Source organism: Kogia breviceps, chromosome 18 (genome assembly GCF_026419965.1).
Source record: "Kogia breviceps isolate mKogBre1 chromosome 18, mKogBre1 haplotype 1, whole genome shotgun sequence".
In the NCBI taxonomy this organism is placed as follows: Eukaryota; Metazoa; Chordata; class Mammalia; order Artiodactyla; family Physeteridae; genus Kogia; species Kogia breviceps.
The window spans coordinates 28,172,311-28,192,884 of NC_081327.1; the positions used below are offsets into that span (position 1 = coordinate 28,172,311).

General features: G+C 38.6%; 1 protein-coding gene across 3 annotated transcripts in view; it reads left to right on the plus strand.

Moving 5' to 3' along the window:
- The first annotated feature begins 11,515 nt into the window (after positions 1–11,515).
- RBL2 (RB transcriptional corepressor like 2) overlaps positions 11,516–20,574 on the plus strand; it is a 47,071-nt gene continuing 38,012 nt past the window's right edge. The window contains exons 1-3 of one of the 3 annotated variants that reach the window (XM_067019259.1): positions 11,516–11,898; positions 14,254–14,384; positions 17,203–17,403. In XM_067019259.1, coding sequence (XP_066875360.1) covers positions 11,656–11,898; positions 14,254–14,384; positions 17,203–17,403 — 575 coding nt within the window. In that variant the 5' untranslated portion in view covers positions 11,516–11,655. The remainder of the gene's footprint in view (positions 11,899–14,253; positions 14,385–17,202; positions 17,404–20,574) is intronic. The other 2 variants (XR_010837775.1, XM_067019260.1) reach the window with 2 other exon arrangements.

Sequence of the window (20,574 nt, forward strand, 5' to 3'; positions counted from 1 at the left end):
CACTGATTTGACATGCCTGCATTGGTCATAATCTAAGTAATTCATACATGTATATGTATATGTGAATTATTTAGGTATATATGATTTAGATCATATCTATCATAGATACACATGATATATCAGTAATATATCATGTAAGGAGTAACCATAAGAAAAGTGGAGTAGCTATGCCAATAAAAGAGTAATAGACTTTAGAACAAACCAAAAAAATAAGTGTTACTAGAAATAAAGGAGAACATTTTACAATGATTAAAGGGTCAATCTATCAGGAAAATATAACAATTATAGACATGTGCATCTAACAACAGGGCCACAAAATACATGAAGCAAAACCTAACAAAATTGAAAGGAAAAATACACAATTCAACAATAATATTTGGTTACTAATAGCTCACTTTCAATAATGAATAGAACAAGCAGGCCAAAGGTCAACAAGAAAACAGATTTGAACAGCACTATAAATCAACTAGACCTAAGACGCATCTATTGGACACCACCCCAAAATAGCAGAATGCACATTCTTAAAGCACACAAGGACCATTCTGCAGGATAGACCACATAGTAGGTCATAAAACAAGTCTCAAATTTAAAAAGATTCAATCATACAAAGTATGTTCTGCAACCACAAAGGAATGAAATTAGAAATCAGTAACAAAGCTTGGAAATTTACAAATATGTGAAAACTAAACAACATACTCATAAATACTCAAAGAAGAAATCTCAAAAGAAGTTAAAAAATATTTTGAGATGAATGGAAACAAACAAGTAATATACCAAAACATATGAGATATAACCAAAGCAGTGCACAAAGGGAAATGTATAGCTGTAAATATCTACATTAAGGGAAAAAAATCACAAATCAACCTAACTTTGCACTTTAAGAAACTAGGAGTAGCTCAAACTAAACCCAAAGCAAGAAGTAAGGAAATAAAGATTAGAGCTTAATTACTGAAATAGAAAATAGAGAAAATTAATGAAACCAAAAGGTAATTCTTTAAAAAGATCAACAAAATTGACAAACCTTTAGCTAGACTGATCAACAAAAAAAGAGAAGCCTCAAATTTCTAGAACCAGGGAATTCACTGGTGGTCCAGTGGTTGGAATTCTGTGCTTTCACTGCCGAGGGCCTGGGTTCAATCCCTGACTGGAGAATTGAGATCCTGCAAACTGCATAGTGCAGCCAAAAAAAAAAAAAAAAAAAATTACTAGAATCAAAAGGGAACATCATTCTTACCAATATTACAGAAATAAAAATCATTATAAGGGAATATTATGAATAATTGTATGCCAATAAATTAGATAACCTAGATGAAGTGGACAAATTTCAAGAAAGACACAAACTAGTGCAACTGAATCAAGAAGAAATAGAGGGACTTCCCTGGTGGTGCAGTGGTTAAGAATCTGCCTGCCAATGCAGGGGACACGGGTTTGAGCCCTGGTCTGGGAAGATCCAACATGCCGCAGAGCAACGAAGCCCGTGCGCCACAACTACCGGGCCTGCTCTCTGGAGCCTGCGTGCCACAATTACTGAGCCCATGCTCCTAGAGCCCACACACTGCAATGAAGAGTAGCCCCCACTCACTGCAACTAGAGGAAGCCTGCATGCAGCAACAGACCCAACACCGTCAAAAATAAATTAATTAAATAAAATTTTTAAAAAAGGAAAGTAAATTAGTGGTTGCCTAGGGCTGGAGACGTTGGACTGCTCATGGGTATGGGGTTTCTTCATGGGATGATGAAAATGCTCTAAACAGATTTTAGTTTGTTGCATAACTGTGAATATACTGAAAACAACTGAACTGTATACTTTAAGTGGGTGAATTGTATGGTATATGGACTGTATCTCAATAAAGTTGCTTTTAAAAACTGACAGAAAGTAAAATGTACAAACTCAATGTAAAATCTTTAAATTTTTAACCTTAATAAATACCCACTTTGTCCCTCTACTGGAGCTCCTACTGACATGTGGAAACCTCTGCCCCCTCCACCTACCCCTTTTGCTGATCCATGAGGCTCAAACTAGCTAGCAGCTCCTGCTACTAAGAGCCCTCCCTGGGGACCAAGAGGAAAAGCAAGAGTTCTGGAACCTCTTCTCCTCTGCTCATTTACTCCCAAGGTGATCTCATCCAGTCTTTTTTTAAATTACTTTTTTCCTTTTTAAAAAAAATTTTATTGAAATATAGTTGATTTACAATGTTGTGTTAGTTTCAGGTGTACAGCAAAGTGATTTAGTTATATGTTTTGTATATAAGTTCTTTTTCAGATTCTTTTTCCTTATAGGTTATTACAAAATATTTAGTACAGTTTCCTGTGCTATACAGTAGGTCCTTACTGATTATCTATTTTATATGTAGTAGTGTGTATATGTTAATCCCAAACTCATAATTTATCCCTCCCTCCCCCTTCCCGTTTGGTAACCATACATTTGTTTTCTATGTCTGTGGATCTATTTCTGTTTTGTGTATAAGTTCGTTTGTATCATCTTTTATTTTTAGATTCCACATGTAAGTGATATCATATGATATTTGTCTTTCTCTGTCTAACTTCACTTAGTATGATAATCTCTACGTCCATCCATGTTGCTGCAAATGGCATTATTTCATTCTCTTTTAGGGCTGAGTAACATTCCATTGTATGTACATACCACATCTTCTTTATCCGTTCATCTGTCAATGGATATTTCGGTTGCTTCCATATCTTGGCTGTTGTAGATAGTGCTGCAATGAACATTGGAGTGCAGGTATCTTTTGGAAATGTGGTTTTCTTATGGAGAGCAATCTGCTTTACCTAAAGTCCACCAATTTAAATGTAAATCTCATTCATAAACACCCTCACAGAATCATCCTAAATAATGTTTGACCAAATATCTAGTCACAGTGGCCCAGCCACGTTAACACATAAACTTAACCATCACAGCTTCTACATTAAGAAGAAATTGTGGTAAAAGGAAAGACAGAAGCAGGAAGCCCAAATGGAAGGACATTGCAAGGATGCTGGTAAGAGAAGATGGAAGCTTGGATCAGAGGACTGGCAATGGAGGAGCTGAGAGGTGGATGGATTTTGAGTAAGTGAAGACTGAGCTGGTGGATTGGATGGAGAAGGTGAGAGAAAGAGGAATCAAAGATGACTCCAAAGTTTTATGGCCTAGTCAACTGGAAGAATGATGTTGCCTTTTCCTGAGGGGGGAACAATGGAGACCATGGGGTTAAGGGATGGGCTTCGATGACCTGAGGATGGAAGAGTAAGGGTTTAGTGGGCACAGGGGGCAGCAGAGAGGACACAGCCCCTGCTCTTGGCCTTGAAGCCTGGGGGATATGAGGAAATGCTGGGAGTTCCAGAGTGCACAAGGATTCGGTGGTCATGGAGGAGAAGGATATTTCATCCTGGCCAAAGTAACTCAAGAGAGAAATGACTGGGAGGGTTTGTATTTTTTTCTTTTTTTAAATTGAAGTATAGTTGATTTACAGTGTTGTGTTAGTTTCACGTGTACAACAAAGTGATTCAGTTTTTTATACATATATATATGTTCTTTTTCAGATTCTTTTCCCTTACAGATTATTACAAAATATTTAGCATAGTTCCCTGTGCTATGCAAGGGTTTGCATTTTTTTAATGAAAACTGAGGAAATCAGTCTGATCAGCCTGGTCAATTTCATCTCAGGAGCACTGGGCCTCACAGAATTCAGTGGTGGCCTTGAAGTCAAACTAGGTGTTTAGTTAAATGAATATTAATTGAACTACTTACTGTTTAGTGATAAACACCATTCTAGGTTTTGGAGACAGTGTCACTGTTCTCCTTACCCTAAAACCTTAAGTGGCATACAGTCACCTTTAGCATCAAGTCCAAAATCTTAACCAGAGCTTTGACCTCATCTCTATCCATACCTCCTGTTCCTCTTGCTTTTTACAATTTAACCACATTCATATTCCTACAACTCCCTGAACCACCCATGCTTTTTCCCAATTCGAGGTCTTTGAAAAAGCTTTTTCCTCTACCTGTAATGAACCCTTTCCTTCTTCTAGTTATGACTTTTAGATTTCTCCTCGGGGAAATGAAGGGGAAGAAGGGAAAGCCTTTGTCCACCTCCAACCACCCAGGCACTCCTGCCCCTGTGCCTGGGAAAGGTCTTCTGGGATGCAATCCTATAGTTCCCTGACTTAAAAAAATATATATATTCACACTTGATAATTACTTGTTCTAGGTCTGTTTTTCCCATGAGATCATAAGGTCTTGAGGGCAGAGACCATGCATATACCATTCACTACTATATCTTCAGTGTTTGGCAAAGTACTTGACACATAGTAGGCACTCACTAAACATTTGCTGAATATTTGAGTGGATGGATGGCAGGATCTCTGGCTAAATGAATGAATGAATAAATAAATGAGTGAAAGAATAATCAGACCCCAAGAACCAAACCTCTGGAATAACCGATATTGATTTCTCTTTTTTTAAAATTCTTTAAAAAATTGAGATAAAATTGATATACAACATTGTATTAGTTTTAGGTGTGCAACATAGCGATTTAATATGTGTGTATGTGTATATATATATATATAAATATATATATATATGATTATCACAAGAAGTTTAGTTAACATCTATAATCACACATGGGTACAAATTTTTTTTGTGTGTGACATAAAATTTTAAGATTTATTCTCTTGGCAATTTTCAAATACACAATATGGTATAGTTAACTATAGTCAACATGTTGTGCATTATATCCCCATAACTTATCTATTTTATAACTGGATGTTTGTACCTTTTGTCCACCCATTGTTTTCGCCCATTTCACCTACCGACTATTGCCCACATCTGGCAACCACCAGTCTGTTCTCTGTATCTAGGAGTTTGGCTTTGGGTATTTTTTTTTTTTTTTTTTAGATTTCACATATCAGTGATATCATACAGTATTTGTCTTTCTTTGTCTGACTTATTTCACTTAGCATAATACCCTCAAGTTCCATCCATGTTGTCACAAATGGCAGGCTTTCCTTCTTTTAGGGCTGAATAATATTCCATTATATACAAATGTCTTTATCCACTCATCTGTCAATGAGCATTTAGGTTATTTCCATGTCTTGGATACTGTAAGTAATGCTGCTATGAATATAGAGGTGCAGATATCTTTTTGAGTTAGTGATTTCATTTCCTTCCAGTAAATACCCAGAAGTGGAATTGCTGGATCATATGGTAGTTCTATTTGTTTTTGTTGTTATTGTTGTTGTTGTTTCTGAGGAAACTCCATACTGTTTTCCATAATGGCTGCACCAATTTACATTCCCATCAACAGTGTACTAGGTTTTCCTTTTCTCCACATCCTTGCCAACATTTGTTATTTGCAGTCATTTTGATGATAGCTATTCTGACAGGTGTGAGGTGAGAGCTGACTGTAGTTTTGATTTGCATTTCCCTGATGATTAGCTATGCTGAGCATCTTTTCATGTGCCTCTTGGCCATTTGTATGTCTTCTTTGAAAAAATGTCTATTCAGGTCTTCTGCTGATTTTTTAAGTCAGGTTGCTTGTTTTTGTCTTTTGTTTGTTTTCATTTTCGTTTTTTGTTTTGTTTTGTTTTGTGGCCACATGATGCTGCTTGCAGGTACTTAGTTCCCCAAACAGGGATTGAACCTGGGCCCACGGCAGTGAAAGCTCTGAATCCTAACCACTGGACTTCCAGGGAATTTCTGGTTGCTAGTTTTTTTGATATTGAGTTGCATGAGCTGTTTATGTGTTTTTGATATTAACCACTTATCAGTCATGTCCCATTCAGTAGATTGTCCTTTCATTTTGTCAGTGGTTTCCTTTGCAGTGTAAAATCTTTACAGTTAAATGAAACCCCATTTGTTTAGTTTTGCTTTTGTTTCCTTTACCTTAAGAGAAAGAGCCAGAAAAACATTGCTATGATTTACGTCAAAGACTGTTCTGCCATGTTTTCTTCTAGGAGTTTTATGGTTTTAGGTCTTACATTTAGGGCTTTAATCCATCCTAAGTTCATTTTTGTATATGGTGTGAGAAAATGTTCTAATATCATTCTTTTGCATGTAGCCGTCCAGTATTCCCAGCACCACTTACTGAAGAGACTGTCTTTTCCCCATTGTATAATCTTGCCTCTTTGTCTTAAATTAATTGGCCATAAATTCATGGGTTTATTTCTGGGCTCTGTATTCTGTTCCATTGATCTCTGTGTCTGTATTTGTGCCAGTACCATACTGTTTAGATTACTGTAGCTTTATAGTATAGTCTGAAGTCAGGGAGCTTGACACACCAGTTTGTTTTCTTTTTCTCAAGATGGCTTTGGCTATTTGTGGTCTTTTGTAGTTCTGTATAAATTGTAGGATTATTTGTTCTATTTCATGAAAAGTGTCATGGGTATTTTGATAGGAATTGCATTAAATCTGTAGATTGCCTTGAGTGGTATGGACATTTTAACAATATTAACTCTTCCAACCCATGAACATGGGATGTCTTTCCATTTCTTTGTATCATCTTCAATTTCCTTCATCAATGTTTTATTTTCAGAGTATAGGTCTTTCACCTCCTTAGTTAAGTTTATTCCTAAGTATTTTATGCTCTTTGATGCAATTTTATTTTATTTTATTTATTTATTTGTGGTACGCAGGCCTCTCACTGTTGTGGCCTCTCCCGTTGCGGAGCACAGGCTCTGGACACACAGGCTCAGCGGCCATGGCTCACAGGCCCAGCCGCTCCATGGCATGTGGGATCTTCCTGGACCAGGGCACGAACCCATGTCCCCTGCATCAGCAGGCAGACTCCAAACTACTGTGCCACCAGGGAAGCCCTGATGCAATTTTAAATAGGACCTCCATCCATTTTTTAATGGGATTGTTTGTTTGTTTTCTATTGAATTATATGAGTTCTTTTCATATTTTAGACATTAGCCTCTTTTCAAATGTGTGATTTGAAATATTTTCTTCTGTCCTGTAGGTTGCCTTTCATTTTGTTTATATATATATATATATATATATATATATATATATATATATATGATGCAGCTTTTTGGGGGGGTTGTGTTGGGTGTTTGTTGTTGCACGTGGGCTTTCTCTAGTTGTGATGAGTGGGAGCTACTCTTCATTGTGGTGCACTGGCTTCTCATTGTGGTGGCTTCTCTTGTTGTGGAGCACGGTCTTTAGGCACATGGGCTTCAGTAGTTGCAGCACACGGGATTAGTAGTTGTGGCACGCAGGCCCTAGAGTGCGTGGGCTTCAGCAGTTGTGGTGTGTGGGCTCAGTAGTTGCAGCTCACAGGCTCTAGAGCACAGGCTCAGTAGTTGTGGTGTATGGGGTTAGTTGCCCCGTGGCATGTGGGATCTTCCTGGACCAGGTATCGAACCCATGTCCCCTGCATTGGCAGGCAGATTCTTAACCACTGCTCCACCAGGGAAGTCCCTTGATGTAGTTCTTCATGTTTGTTTTGATTTTGTTGCTTTGGTCTTGGTGTCAAATCCCCAAAATTCATTGTCGAGGAGCTTACCACCAGTGTTTTCTTCTAGGAGCTTTATGGTTTCAGGTCTTATGTTCAAGTTTTTAATCTATTTTGAAATCATGTTTGTGTATGGTGTAAAATAGTGGTCCAGTTTCATTCTTTTGCATGTGGCTGTCTAGTTTTCTCAACACAATTTATTGAAGAGACTATCTTTTTCCCATTGTATATTCTTGGCTCCTTTGTTGTAAATTAGTTGGCCATATATGTGTGAGTTTATTTCTGGGGTCTCCATCCTGTTCCATTATCTGTCTGTTTTATGCCAATAGCATACTGTTTTGATTACTATAGCTTTGTAATATTGTGATATAGTTTGAAATCAGGAAGTGTGATGCCTCCAGCTTTGTTCTTCTTTCTCAAGATTGCTTTGGTTATTCAGGGTCTTTTGTGTGCAAGTTTGATTTCTTTTTTTTTTTTCCTATGCTGCACAGCTTGCTGGATTTTAGTTCCCTGACCAGGGATCAAACCTGCACCCTCAGCAGTGAAAGTGCAGAGTCCTAACCACTGGACCACCAGGGAATTCCCTGTTCATGTATTATTTTAATGAATGATAGTGAGTATCTGCTGTGATATTTAGGGTCCAATGGAAATATTTAAAGTTTAGTAACAGTTTCATTTTAAAAGGTCTGTAGTTACATGCTGGATGTTACATCCTTTGCTCTAGATCAAACTTTTAATGAAACCTTTTAGATGTCAATTTTAAAGTATGCTAGAAGGTGATTTTTTTAGGAAGACATACCAAAGCATTTGAAGAACACTGTGTTTCATTGTAGAAAATGTTTATGTGATGTTTCACAGTTAAGTCATATATTTTAGGGTGATATAAATAATGTAAAGGTAAAATTTATTTTTAGATGACTGCCATTTATGGTCTTTGACATTCTATTGGACTATCAGATCACAGACAGAGTAAGGATTTTACATGCACAAAACCTGAGACTCCAATAAGAACAAGATATATCTTGATTATCATAATCAGTCATTTATTCAATAAATATTTTGGCGAGTCAACTAGATGCCCAGAAACATATTAGACTCTGAGGTCACAGGATGGAACTAAACAGACACAGTTGCTACTCTCATAGCACTTAACACATAATGAGGACAATAGACATGAAAGATAAACATGTAAATAATTCACTATGACTATAATGTGTCATGAGAATATTTAATAGGGAAATCCGAGAAATTGACATTGAAGGTGGTACTTGACTGATGGGAAGCGATTTTCAATGAGAATACAGAGGCAGGTGGGAGGGAACCTGTAGGCCATGGAGGATGTTGACTTCTAAGATCAGTGAGAGACCATTTAACTAGGGGAAAGAGGTGATCAGATTTGTGTTTTAAGATGGCCACTCTAACTTCTGGAGGAGAAGGAGATAAGATAAGGGATAGAAATGTTTTGTACCCATAGTCTAGAAATTCAGTTTCAACTCTTTTCTTAACTATGTCTAAGTCAGTTAATCTCCATCATCAAAAGTGCCTCTTTTTCTTTTTTTTTTTAAGGAATGTTAATGTCAAGTATTAAGTAATTTTAGCTTTTCAAAGTTAAAAAATTTAATCTATTGGTGAGACTAGTGGAGGCAGGAAAAATTCAATTATTAAGTGATTTTTTTTCTTTCATGATAATTGATAGATACATGTCTTATACTTTACAGGTGTTTAATTATTTATTGCTGCATAACAAACCATCCTAAAACTTTGGATTTGAAACAATAATAATTATTGCTTTTGCCCACAGATTTGCAGTTGGGCAGGGATCAGCGGGAAGGTTCATCTCTGCTCCATACAGCATTAGCTGGGACAACTTGACTGGAAGCTGGAGGATCTGCTTGTAAATGGGCTCATTCAACATGGCTGGGGCTGAGGGCCAGGGGTCTCAGGTCCTATGTGCATGGTGAGAACAGCAGAACTCAACTCTCGTCCAAACCCCTGCACTAAGAGATGCCATAACTCTAGCATGGCTTCTAGCAGCATAAGGCTGTCCTAGGGTGACTCCAGCACCTATTATTGATAAAATGCTTGCCTGAGAAACCTCAATGCTTCCAGAATTTAAAGATTGTTCTTGCCAACACCCGAGGAAAGGCCTCAGCCTTCCCTTTCTTATAGCATTTACTAAATAGGGCTTACAATTGTGATACCTTCCTCTGTCCTTTTGAGATGTACAGTTGTCCCTGGTATCTGCAGGGGTTGGTTCCAGGAGCCCTGCAGATACCAATAATTGCTGACGCCCAAGTCTCTTATATAAAATGTCATAGTATTTCCATATAAGCTATGCACATCCTCTTGTAAACTTTAAATCATCTCTACATTACTTATAATACCTAATAAAATATAAGTGGGATGTAAATGTAAATGCTAAGTAAATAGTTTCCAGGGTGTGTGACAAATTCAAGCTTTGCTTTTTGGAACTTCCTGGAACTGTTGTGTGTTTTTTGTTTGTTTGTTTTGTTTTGTTTTTGTTCTTTTTTTTTTTTTAAGGGAAAGTCTTGTTTTCAGTGGGGTGTTTTTTCTTTTCTTTTTCTTTAATTAAATTTACTTATTTATTTATTTTTGGCTGTGCTGGCTCTTCGTTGGGGCACGCAGACTTTCTCTCTAGTTGCGGTGCACAGGCTCCTCATTGTGGTGGCTTCTCTTGTTGCAGAGCGTGGGCTGTAGGCATGTGGGCTTCAGTATTTGTGGCACGTGGGCTCAGTAGTTGTGGCTTGTGGGCTCTAGAGCACAGGCTCAGTAGCTGTGGAGCACAGGTTTAGTTGCTCCACGGTAGGTGGGATCTTTCCAGACCAGGGCTCGAACCCATGTCCCCTCATTGGCAGGTGGATTCTTAACCACTGTGCCACCAGGGAAGTCCCTGTTTTTGTTTTTCTTAATATTTTTGATCCACTGTTGGTTGATCCTGTGGATACACAACCTGCGTGTACTGCGGACCAACTGTATATCCTACAAATCAGGAGTGTCTTTCTCAATGACCTGAAAGCCATTCCTTTGAAATGTAATCATCAGGAAGTATAGAGTTTCTGACTCCCAGTCTCTGTGGGAGGATACAATCCTCACTTCAACAAATTGATAACTAGCAGGCCTACTTGGCCTAATCACATATATAGTCACCAACCCTCTGTAACTTTTTGCTTGAGCTCTGCTCCCTCCCCATCTCTACTCTTTCCTTTTCCCTTAAATCCCCAATTATCTCTGCACAAATCAGAACGGAGTCCAGCACTTTGCCCTGCTGTCAGGAATGACTGCATAAAATGTTTTCATCCCTTTCACTGACGTCTAGCTTTGTTTATCTTTGACAATAGGCTTCTCTAAATGACCTGGGCTTCCTCAGAGTATGGTGGCTGGGTTCAAAGGGTCAATGAAGAGAGAAAGTGACCCCATAGCAAACCAGAAATGCCTTAGGGCTCTTCGTGCATGAAAACGTTTTATACCATACCCCTTTAAGAAATCAAAGAGGACTGGAAACAAAGTGATTCCATATAGATTTGAAAAGAGAAAGCAAAATGAAAATAAAAATAAAGGAAATGTAAATTTAAGCCAATTGGGTGACTGAGAGTAGGACAAATACGTCACTTATAGTGAATGTAAATTCACCCTATGGAGAAAAAAAAGAATTACTACTTTAAAAAAATCCAATAATTATTTGAAAGTCGCAAATAAAATTAAGACATAGGAAAGAACGAGAATTAGGAATGACGCCGAAATTTGAATTTAGGCACACAGGCCCTTACTATTATTTTTATCTTTTAGATAAGGACACGCAGGTGATGAGTGTTATTTCTGGGGACACTTTGGACACTAAACCTTCACATGTCACCGTTTCTTGGATGTTTTCTCTTCAGTACAGCCCTGCTGAATGGTCTCCCGATGAGAAGGTAACTTGAAACGTAGAAAAGTCGCTTTTATTTCCGCCCGAGGGAGACGACGCGAGATCATTTTTCTAAATATGACTTTTGATCCCCGTGGGCCTCCGGCCTGGACTACATTTCCCATCAACCCGTGCTCGGAACTACGGGCACCGATGTGTGGTCCAGCGCCGTTGGCCGCGGCGCAGTCGGCAAGCGGTCGGCCGACTGGCGGGCGCTTCGTGGTTTGAATGGCTGGGGGCCCAGGCCCTCGGCTCACCTGAGGCCCCGCCGCCCAGGTGTGCGCTATGCCGTCGGGAGGCAACCAATCGCCGCCGCCGCCCCCCCCTCCCCTTCCGGCGGCGGCGGCCTCGGATGAGGAGGAGGAGGACGATGCCGAGGCGGAGGACGCAGCGCAGTCGGCCCGGTCGCCGGCCCCTCAGACCCAACAGCGGTTCGACGAGCTGTGCAGCCGCCTGAACATGGACGAGGCGGCTCGGGCCGAGGCCTGGGACAGCTACCGGAGCATGAGCGAGAGCTACACGCTGGAGGTGCGCCCAGGGGGAGGAGACCAGCGGCTTTCCGGGCCTAGTGGTCCCGCCCCGCCTCGGGGAATGGGGCCCCTTGTCTCCCCGGCTCGGGCGCCCCGCGGTGGGGGGGGGAGGGGGGACTCCTCCGCCCCGGCCGGCCCCGGCTCTCTGGATCCCCAGCCTGGTGCGAGGAGGGAATCCTCTTTGCGCACCTTCGTCCTGGAAACCTGGCTTTTGAAAAGCTCTGTAGCGGCCCTGAAAGTGAACCCTGTCTCGCTGCTCTTCCCTCTCCGGTTCCGAAGCGGGAACAACCCTTGCCCTAAAGTAGCACCGCGAGGCTGAGGTCGTGCTGCGGTCCGATTACAAAAACACTAGCACCTTGTTGGCAGGATGAACAGGTGCAATTGTCAAGACCATAAGCAGAAGGGGGTGGGGTGGGGCGGGGGCTTGCCTGCGTTAGCGCTGAAATTAACCCGAGGTTAGCGCCTACGTTTCCGGGCTGCTTCTTCAGTTCTTTTTGAACTGTACCAAATTGCCTTTGTCCAGGCCATTGCCTCCGTTTGAGTAAAGGCGTTACGTTTCGAGCTGTGTTTATGTATGTGTGAACAAAGACGAATCTTCTCCCTGCGCATATGAAACGGGCTTTCTGCCCGCCTGGATAAAGGCACGCATTTGTCTCTAGGCAGTCAGGACTGCGACGACCTTGAGGACCTATTGGTCACGCCAGACATTGCCCAGGAAGGACTCTTATAGTCGCTGCGATCTAGGCATGTTTTGTCCCTTTCTTCCTACGGGGCTTGCAGCGGAGAAAAATGGCCATTCTAGCCAGTGAGGCTCAACCCTGTAGGCACCTCCCCTTTATGGGCCAATGGGAAGTGACACGGAAGTCTGCATTGTTTATCCTCTGTTTGACTGCCTGTGTGAGTGGTATTTAAACTGCAGGCCATACGATTTTAAGTTGTTGAATAGTTTGTGGAAAGAGTAGGGCAAATAGGCTCAGCATGGGAAGGTCTAACTGAGGTGTTATTTAACTATAAGAGGGTGTTTTTGCTTGTGTGGCACTCACTAAGGTTATTATTTTTTTATTCTTTCATTAATAGAATTTTAATTCAGTTCCTTCTTCCCATTTTTACATCTACGGCGGGGCGGGGGGAAGCTAGTAATATACTGGCTTTGGAACCTGACAGACCTAGGTGACTTTGGGCAATTTACTTAACCATTCCAAACTCAGTTTTGTGGTATGTTACTTTGAGAGATTTGTACCTACCTTACAAAGCTGTTCAGATGGTTAAATAAGGTAACGTGGAGTTTCTGGAGCATGAAGCACTCATATGGATAGTGCTTTGGAGTTTACAAGGCTCTTTCACATGCTTTGGTGACCGGGCTGAATAGGCCATGTTCTTGTTTCTTTCCTAGTGGTTCCTGTTGGCAGACAAAGAGAAGGACTCTTTTTTGGTGATGGGCATAAGTGCCTCTAAATAAGCTCTTATTTTACCCTCAGGATAACCCTGTAAATTAGATAGAAAAAGCATTATTTCAACTCACAGTGGTTAAGTTGTGTGAAGCCCAGGGTTATATAAGCAAGTGACAAATAAAAGGTGTTAGTAAATTATTTTTTAAAATATGTGTTTGATTTCTCAGTTTTTTAAAGACTTCGATCTCAGATTCTTAGCTCAGTTTACCTAATAAGTGAATGAATATTCATTCATTTCCCAAATATTTTTTGATCACTTGTTCATGGCCAGGCACTGTTACATAGGTGCTGGGGATAGAGCAAGGCACAAAACATAAAATCCCTGCCCTTGTGGAACTAGTAGTCAGATATGCTGTAAGATAATGTCGGGTGTCAGTCTCGTGGAAGTGTACCCTGGAAAATAAAGCTCATATGATATTTAATATAGAATAGTGGTTATAGAATTTTATCTTTTGATTTCTTGTATTTTCTGTGCTTTATACTTGTAATTCTCAATTCTCACGGTCCTCAGGTAAAAAAATAGAGCCTCTACAATTGTTAAGTAATTTGCCCAAGGTGATTTACTCCCATGTTGGGACTTCCATGGTGTATGTCCTGAAAGAGAGCACCAGGTGGAATCTGTATTGCCTTTTATGATCTTGAAAGTTACATAGCATCACTTTCACCTGTGGTGAAAGTCTCAACCAGTAGGTTGAGACAGTTCAAAGTGAGAGAACACAGACTTCAACGTGTCCGTGGAAGAATGTCAGTGTCACATTATAAGAAGAGCAGTTGGGACAGGGACATCATTGAAAATGCAATTTCCCGCAAACATATAAATAACACTTTCAATTTAAACAAGTTTTTCATACTGAAATATATATCGTTCATTAGCTAAAAATCAATTTTCTTTTATTTTACAGGGAAATGATCTTCATTGGTTAGCATGTGCCTTATATGTGGCTTGCAGAAAATCTGTGCCAACTGTAAGCAAAGGGACAGTTGAAGGAAACTATGTATCTTTAACTAGAATCCTGAGATGTTCAGAGCAGAGGTAACTATGTCAGAGTTTGTAGAGTGTGACTAATATAAAAGCATAGTGACAGTAGGAATTCTCTTTATCATTTTCCAAGCATTTGTACCTATGGAGTGCTAAATTTAGAAGTTAGGTCATGGTTTTTCTTTACCACATCTAAGTTAATGTCCATTATATTTTATTTCTTTGGTGAAAAATAATTAAATTTTAATGTATTTGGCACTTGTATGAAGCGTTTACTATTAGGTTATCATTACATGAAGATAATCAATTACATTATCATTACTATTAGGTTAATATTACACAATGACTTATCATTGTGTAATACTGGGAGAATTCTAAGTAAAGATACTCTAAATTGAAAAAGTAAATATTATATGGTATTAAACTGAGAACTACATGTACCGGACTTGTATCTAAAGAGGAGGCAGTTGGCAAATTTAAGAAAATTGAAATCATATCAAGTATCTTTTCTGACCACAATGCTATGAGACTAGATATCAATTACAGGAAAAGATCTGTAAAAAGTACAAACACATGGAGGCTAAAGAGGAGGCAGAAATTGCTTTTTCTATCTGTTGTGCAATTGAATTGATTACATTTATTATTTGTGCCATTTGGGCTAATTTTCTCATGGCTTATTAAAGATTGGTGGAAAAAGGATGTTTAGCATTTTGGAGGAAGTGCCACTGTCAAAATTTATGGACCTAGTGGTTTAAAAAAAAATCACTTACTATTAAAATAATTAACAAGAAATGTAATCTTTTAGCTGTAGTCTATTTATTAACCTTGAACTCCATCCTGAGTTATATTTAGGCCTAAGAACAAGAGGCAGTGTGTAAAGAGTTGAACACCTGGGCTGTAAACCTGCAGAAGTGGACTTAAATAAGGTGCAAAATAAGGTGCAAAGTATAATCATTACAAAGAAGAAAAGTGGAGTCAGACTCATCCAGTTAATTGACAGACAAGGGACTTTAGAAGCAAAGGTCAAATTATGGAATCATCATTATAAACTCTAGTAAACTGAACTTACCTAATATTTTAATGCAAGTAATATCTCAGACTTCAGTTTTATTTCGAAAGCTCAATTTTTATTTTTTATTTAAAAAAAAAAATTTTTTTTTTTTTTTTGCAGTATGTGGGCCTCTCACTGTTGTGGCCTCTCCCATTGCGGAGCACAGGCTCCGGACGCGCAGGCTCAGTGGTCATGGCCCACGGGCCCAGCCGCTCCGCGGCATGTGGGATCCTCCCGGACTGGGGCATGAACCCGCGTCCCCTGCATCGGCAGGCTGACTCTCAACCACTGCGCCGTCAGGGAAGCCCTCAATTTTTATTTTTAAATTTTTACCTATGGGTTCAGATTATTTACTTCTCTGCCGTAATGGACTAAATGGATTAAAAAGAAAGAGCAGATTGGGAGAAGATATTTACAGTGTAACAAAAGATTAATATCCAGAATTACGTAAAGGACTACTAACAAATAGTTAAATAATTGACAAATAGCTACTAAAAAATGGGAAAAGGGGCTTCCCTGGTGGCGCAGTGGTTGAGAGTCCGCCTGCTGATGCAGGGGACGCGGGTTCATGCCCCGGTCCGGGAAGATCCCACGTGCCGCGGAGCGGCTGGGCCCGTGAGCCGTGGTCGCTGAGCCTGCGCGTCCGGAGCCTGTGCTCCGCAACGGGAGAGGCCACAGCACTGAGAGGCCCGCGTACAGCAAAAAAAAAAAAAATGGGAAAAGTATATAATTTCACAAAGGCTTAAACTGACATAGCTAATAGATGTAGGCAAAGATGTTCAATCTCACAAGTAATCAAGGAATTTCAAAGTAAAAATAAGGTAATATTTCATTCTCATCAGATTGGGGAAATTTGGAGTCTCATGATACCGAGTTTGGTCATTATGTAGGGAAACAGGAACTCTGTATTGCTGTTGTACATTGGAGAGAGTATAAATCGGCACAATCACTCTAGTGGGAAATTTGGCAGTATTTAGTAAAGTTGAAGATGCATATTCTCTGACTCAGCAATTCTGCTTCTCAGGGTAGTTCTTAAAGAAACTTCAGCATACAAGTACAGAAATGTGTTCATTACAGCATTTTTGTTATAGTGAAAAATTAGAAACCTCAATTTCCATTGGTTGGGGAATGAATGCAAAACATGGTAGTTCATATGAAGGAATATTTTTAGCAATTGAATGAATTAGATCTACACATGGCAACATTAATCTCATAAACATTATTGAATGAAAAAACAAGTTGTAGAATGTTACTTACAGTATGATACCATTTATATAAAATTTTAAAACCACACATACAAAAGATACTACTAAACTGTTTATGGGTACATATATAATCACTTAGTAAGTGTAAAAACTCAGATGGGAAGATGCAGACTATACAGAGGTGCTTATCTTTGGGGAAGAAGAGTCCAAAGGGAACTGGCTGTTTCTGTAGAATCTGAAGCAAACATGGCAAAATTTATTTGATATATTAATATTTTGTTAAATCTGGCAATTGTTACATGAATGTTGGTTATGTTCTCTGGTTAACTACTTATTTTCCACTTCTTTTGTATTGATATGTATTTCATACTTTTAAAAAACTTTTAGGTAATCTCAGGAAAAGAGATTAGGGAAATTAGATTTGGAAGATGAGAGAAATAAACCAATCTGTGAGATTAAGCTAACCAGAGAGGCATGAGTTGTGATTTTATATCACTGTCTAAAAGTAATATAATTAAATGAGTTAATTTCGATTTACTTTTAATGATCTAATTTGTATATTTTACCCTTGTGTTAATTACGAAAAACAAATCTCATTTTTTATTTTTAATATCAGCTTAATTGAATTTTTTCACAAGATGAAGAAATGGGAAGACATGGCAAACCTACCTGCACAGTTCCGAGAACGGACTGAGAGATTAGAAAGAAACTTCACTGTTTCTGCTGTAATCTTTAAGAAATATGAACCCATTTTTCAGGACATTTTTAAATATCCTCAAGAGGAGCAGCCTCGTCAACAAAGAGGAAGAAAACAGCGGTATGTTTTTATATTTGTTAAGCAGGAATAGACATTTGTCTGTACTACAGTTTTGATCCCTTAGTTTGTGTCCCTCAGTTTATTTTGCTGGTCTTAAGAAACAAATGTGATTTCATAAGTAATCTTTTTCTCCAATAATAATTTCTTGCTTTTCATTGTATGTTAACTCTGAAGAGTTTGGCTTCTTTCACGTTGCAAAATGTGTGGAATCTCTGTTTCTATAAACTTTCCCTTTTCATTTAAGCAACCGAAAATGCAAAAATCAGACCTTAGATACTCTCACCAGTTAGCAATCTTGGGTATAGAATTTGACTACTTAATTGTCTATTATCGACGATATTGACTGTTTCTATTATTTTCTACATATTATAATACATATAGACTATTTCTTTATTTGATTTTTATGTCAAACTGAATAGTAAAAAAATCCACCTGAAAAGTCTTCTCTATGTATTTTGATGTTTACAACCAGTGAAAAGTAGAGAAACTGGATTGGGGGGATAATAGTGGAACTGAAAACTGAAACTATTATGAAATTCTGCTTCTGACTATGTCTGCAAGTCTGTAAACTTATTCTGGCTTGATATTTCCCATCTTTCCTGGTAGATAAGGACAATTATGGGATACAAATTCTCTACTTTTATCGCGAAAGTTTTTTCATAAAGTAGAAATGAAAATTTGTTCTTAAAATAGAACTAGAAAAATGTTGACAAGAAAAGTAGGGGAAAAGAAGTTATTGTAACTGAATGAATAATGTTTGCTTCTCTTTCAATATAAAAATGTTCCCAAACTGTGAAGGATGCTTACAGTAAGTGAGCAGCTTTAAAAAATAAAACTGTTCATTTTTATATACTCGACCCCACTGATATGGAAGCAGCTGGTCTAGTTTGCTTGCGGTTTTAGGGAATTGTTTATTTATAATTAAGTATTCTAAAGTTTGGATAGAAGCTTGTTTCTGAGTCTAAGTGAGGCTGATACGATCATTTATAGAAAGATATAGAATATCTTCTTTCTTTGAAGTGTTGTAGAAAATGATTTCAGATTGTATTTGCTTTGATATTTATTAGGGTGTATGGACTACTTAATTCTAATTCAGAAAATTCTAAGATACGTTTATCTAAAAATTTTACATCTATATCACCCTGTATACTTTTTATTAGTACTTTTGGCTAATATTAGTAATAGTAATGTATACCATTTACTGAGTATTTATTATGGGGCAGGGATTCTTCTAAGACTTAAGCATGTATTACTTCAGTTAATCATTATGATGGCTTTATGAGGTTGATACTGTTGTTACAGGTGGGGGGAAACAAGCCTTTGAGAGATTAAGTAATTTGGCCAAGGTCACACAGTAAGTGTGGAGCTCTAATTGAAACTTAAGTAGTCTGCCTGCAGAACCCGTGTTTTTCACCACGACTCAGTACTGCATCTCACACACTGGTCTTTGAAAATTTCTCACTGAGTATTTATTGAGAGCTTACTGTATGTAGGATACAAATGTTAAAAAAACAAAACAAAACCAAAACCCAGAGTCACTGTCTTTTGAGAGCTTACAGTAAGTATAGTCAGGGAGAGGCATGTATAAGTGCAAAAGATAATAGAAATGTAGGACTTTTGAGGCAAAAATAAGCCACTCTGTATAAGCCAGTTAGGTAAGGTTCCATGGGGTAAGCAGAAATAGGTCTGGAAGGATGGGTAGGATTTTGATAGGTGAATTTGGAGATATAGGTAGCTTTCTATGCAGGGGATGAAGAATGAAGACACCAGAGCAGCAAAGTAGGAGGAAATTTGGCTAAGTAGGTTAAGTTATAGTTAATTAAGTTCTAAGAGTTCTAGAGCCAGTTTTTGGGGTGGCTTGAGTGTTTTTTTTTCTTCTAGTTTTATTGCGGTATAGTTAACATGCAGCACTATATAAGTTTAAGGTGTACAGCATAATGATCTGACTTACATACATCATGAAATGATGACCACAGTGAGTTTAGTGAACAGCCATCATCTCACTTAGAAATACAAAATTAAATAGAAAAAAATTTTTCTTTGTGATCAGAACTCTTAAGATTTATTCTCTTAACTTTCATATATAACATACAGCAGTGTTAATTATATTTATGTTGTACATTACATTGCTAGGACTTATTTATCTTATAACTGTAAGTTAGAATGGCTTCTAAAATGTTTGACTTTTATCTTGCTAGGTATCAAAACTAGATAGTTTATCACGTGCCTATGGTGGGGAGGCTACTTTTTAAAGCAGAGCAATGACGTTTAATCCTTGCCATCGACTGGTGATTTAAATACAGTATTATATACTCAAGTAGAACGATATTTTAGCAGATGGAGAGACTAAGGCACGTGGAGAGCAAGTGTACTTAGCTAATGACAGTGTGGGAACTAAACCCCAGTCTTCAGATTCTTCTCTTCAAAGCACCTTGGTAGAATAAGGCTATTGGGATATGGAGCCAACAGATGTCTTATCTAAACATTGGCAGAGGATTTGGTAGAAAAGCCAAGTTTAAAACAGGTCTGAAACTCCCTGTAGCAAACAACTTAGCAAATATAACAGGTACTCTTTTATTTTCCCCCTTCCTCCTCCCTGCAACAGGTACTCCTAATGATAGAAATATAAGGAATTATGGGGAGCCCCGAATTTACATTAAAAAGTCCTTTTGTGGAACTTCCCTGGCGGTCCAGTGGTTAAGACTCCGAGCTTCCACTGCAGGAGGCACGGGTTCCGTCCCTGGTCGGGGTAAGATCCCACATGCCGTGCAGCACAGCCAAAAAAAAAAAAAAAAAAAAATCCTTTTGTGACTCGATATATAATCTGGAATATCTTTAGGGAGGGAGGGTTTACATTTCATCAACTATGATGGAGGGGAAAAAAAGTTGGAGGAATATCTGCCTGCATACATGGGTCTTAAAGCAGCTTAGCCTTGCTGATGTCATCAGAAGAACTATTGTTACTCATTTTTCTACTTTACTTATCTTGACCTGCAAAAGCTTTTACAGTTCTTCAGAATTTTCTTCTAAGATGAGTGCTTTCCCCCTCGCTCCCAGCTATTATTCCCTTACCAGTATTTGGTTGGAGCAGAACTTCTTGCACATTTTCCATGTGAAATGAATCTGCTGTCACTCCCTCTAACTGTGGGTTTTGTTTCTCACCTAATTTAC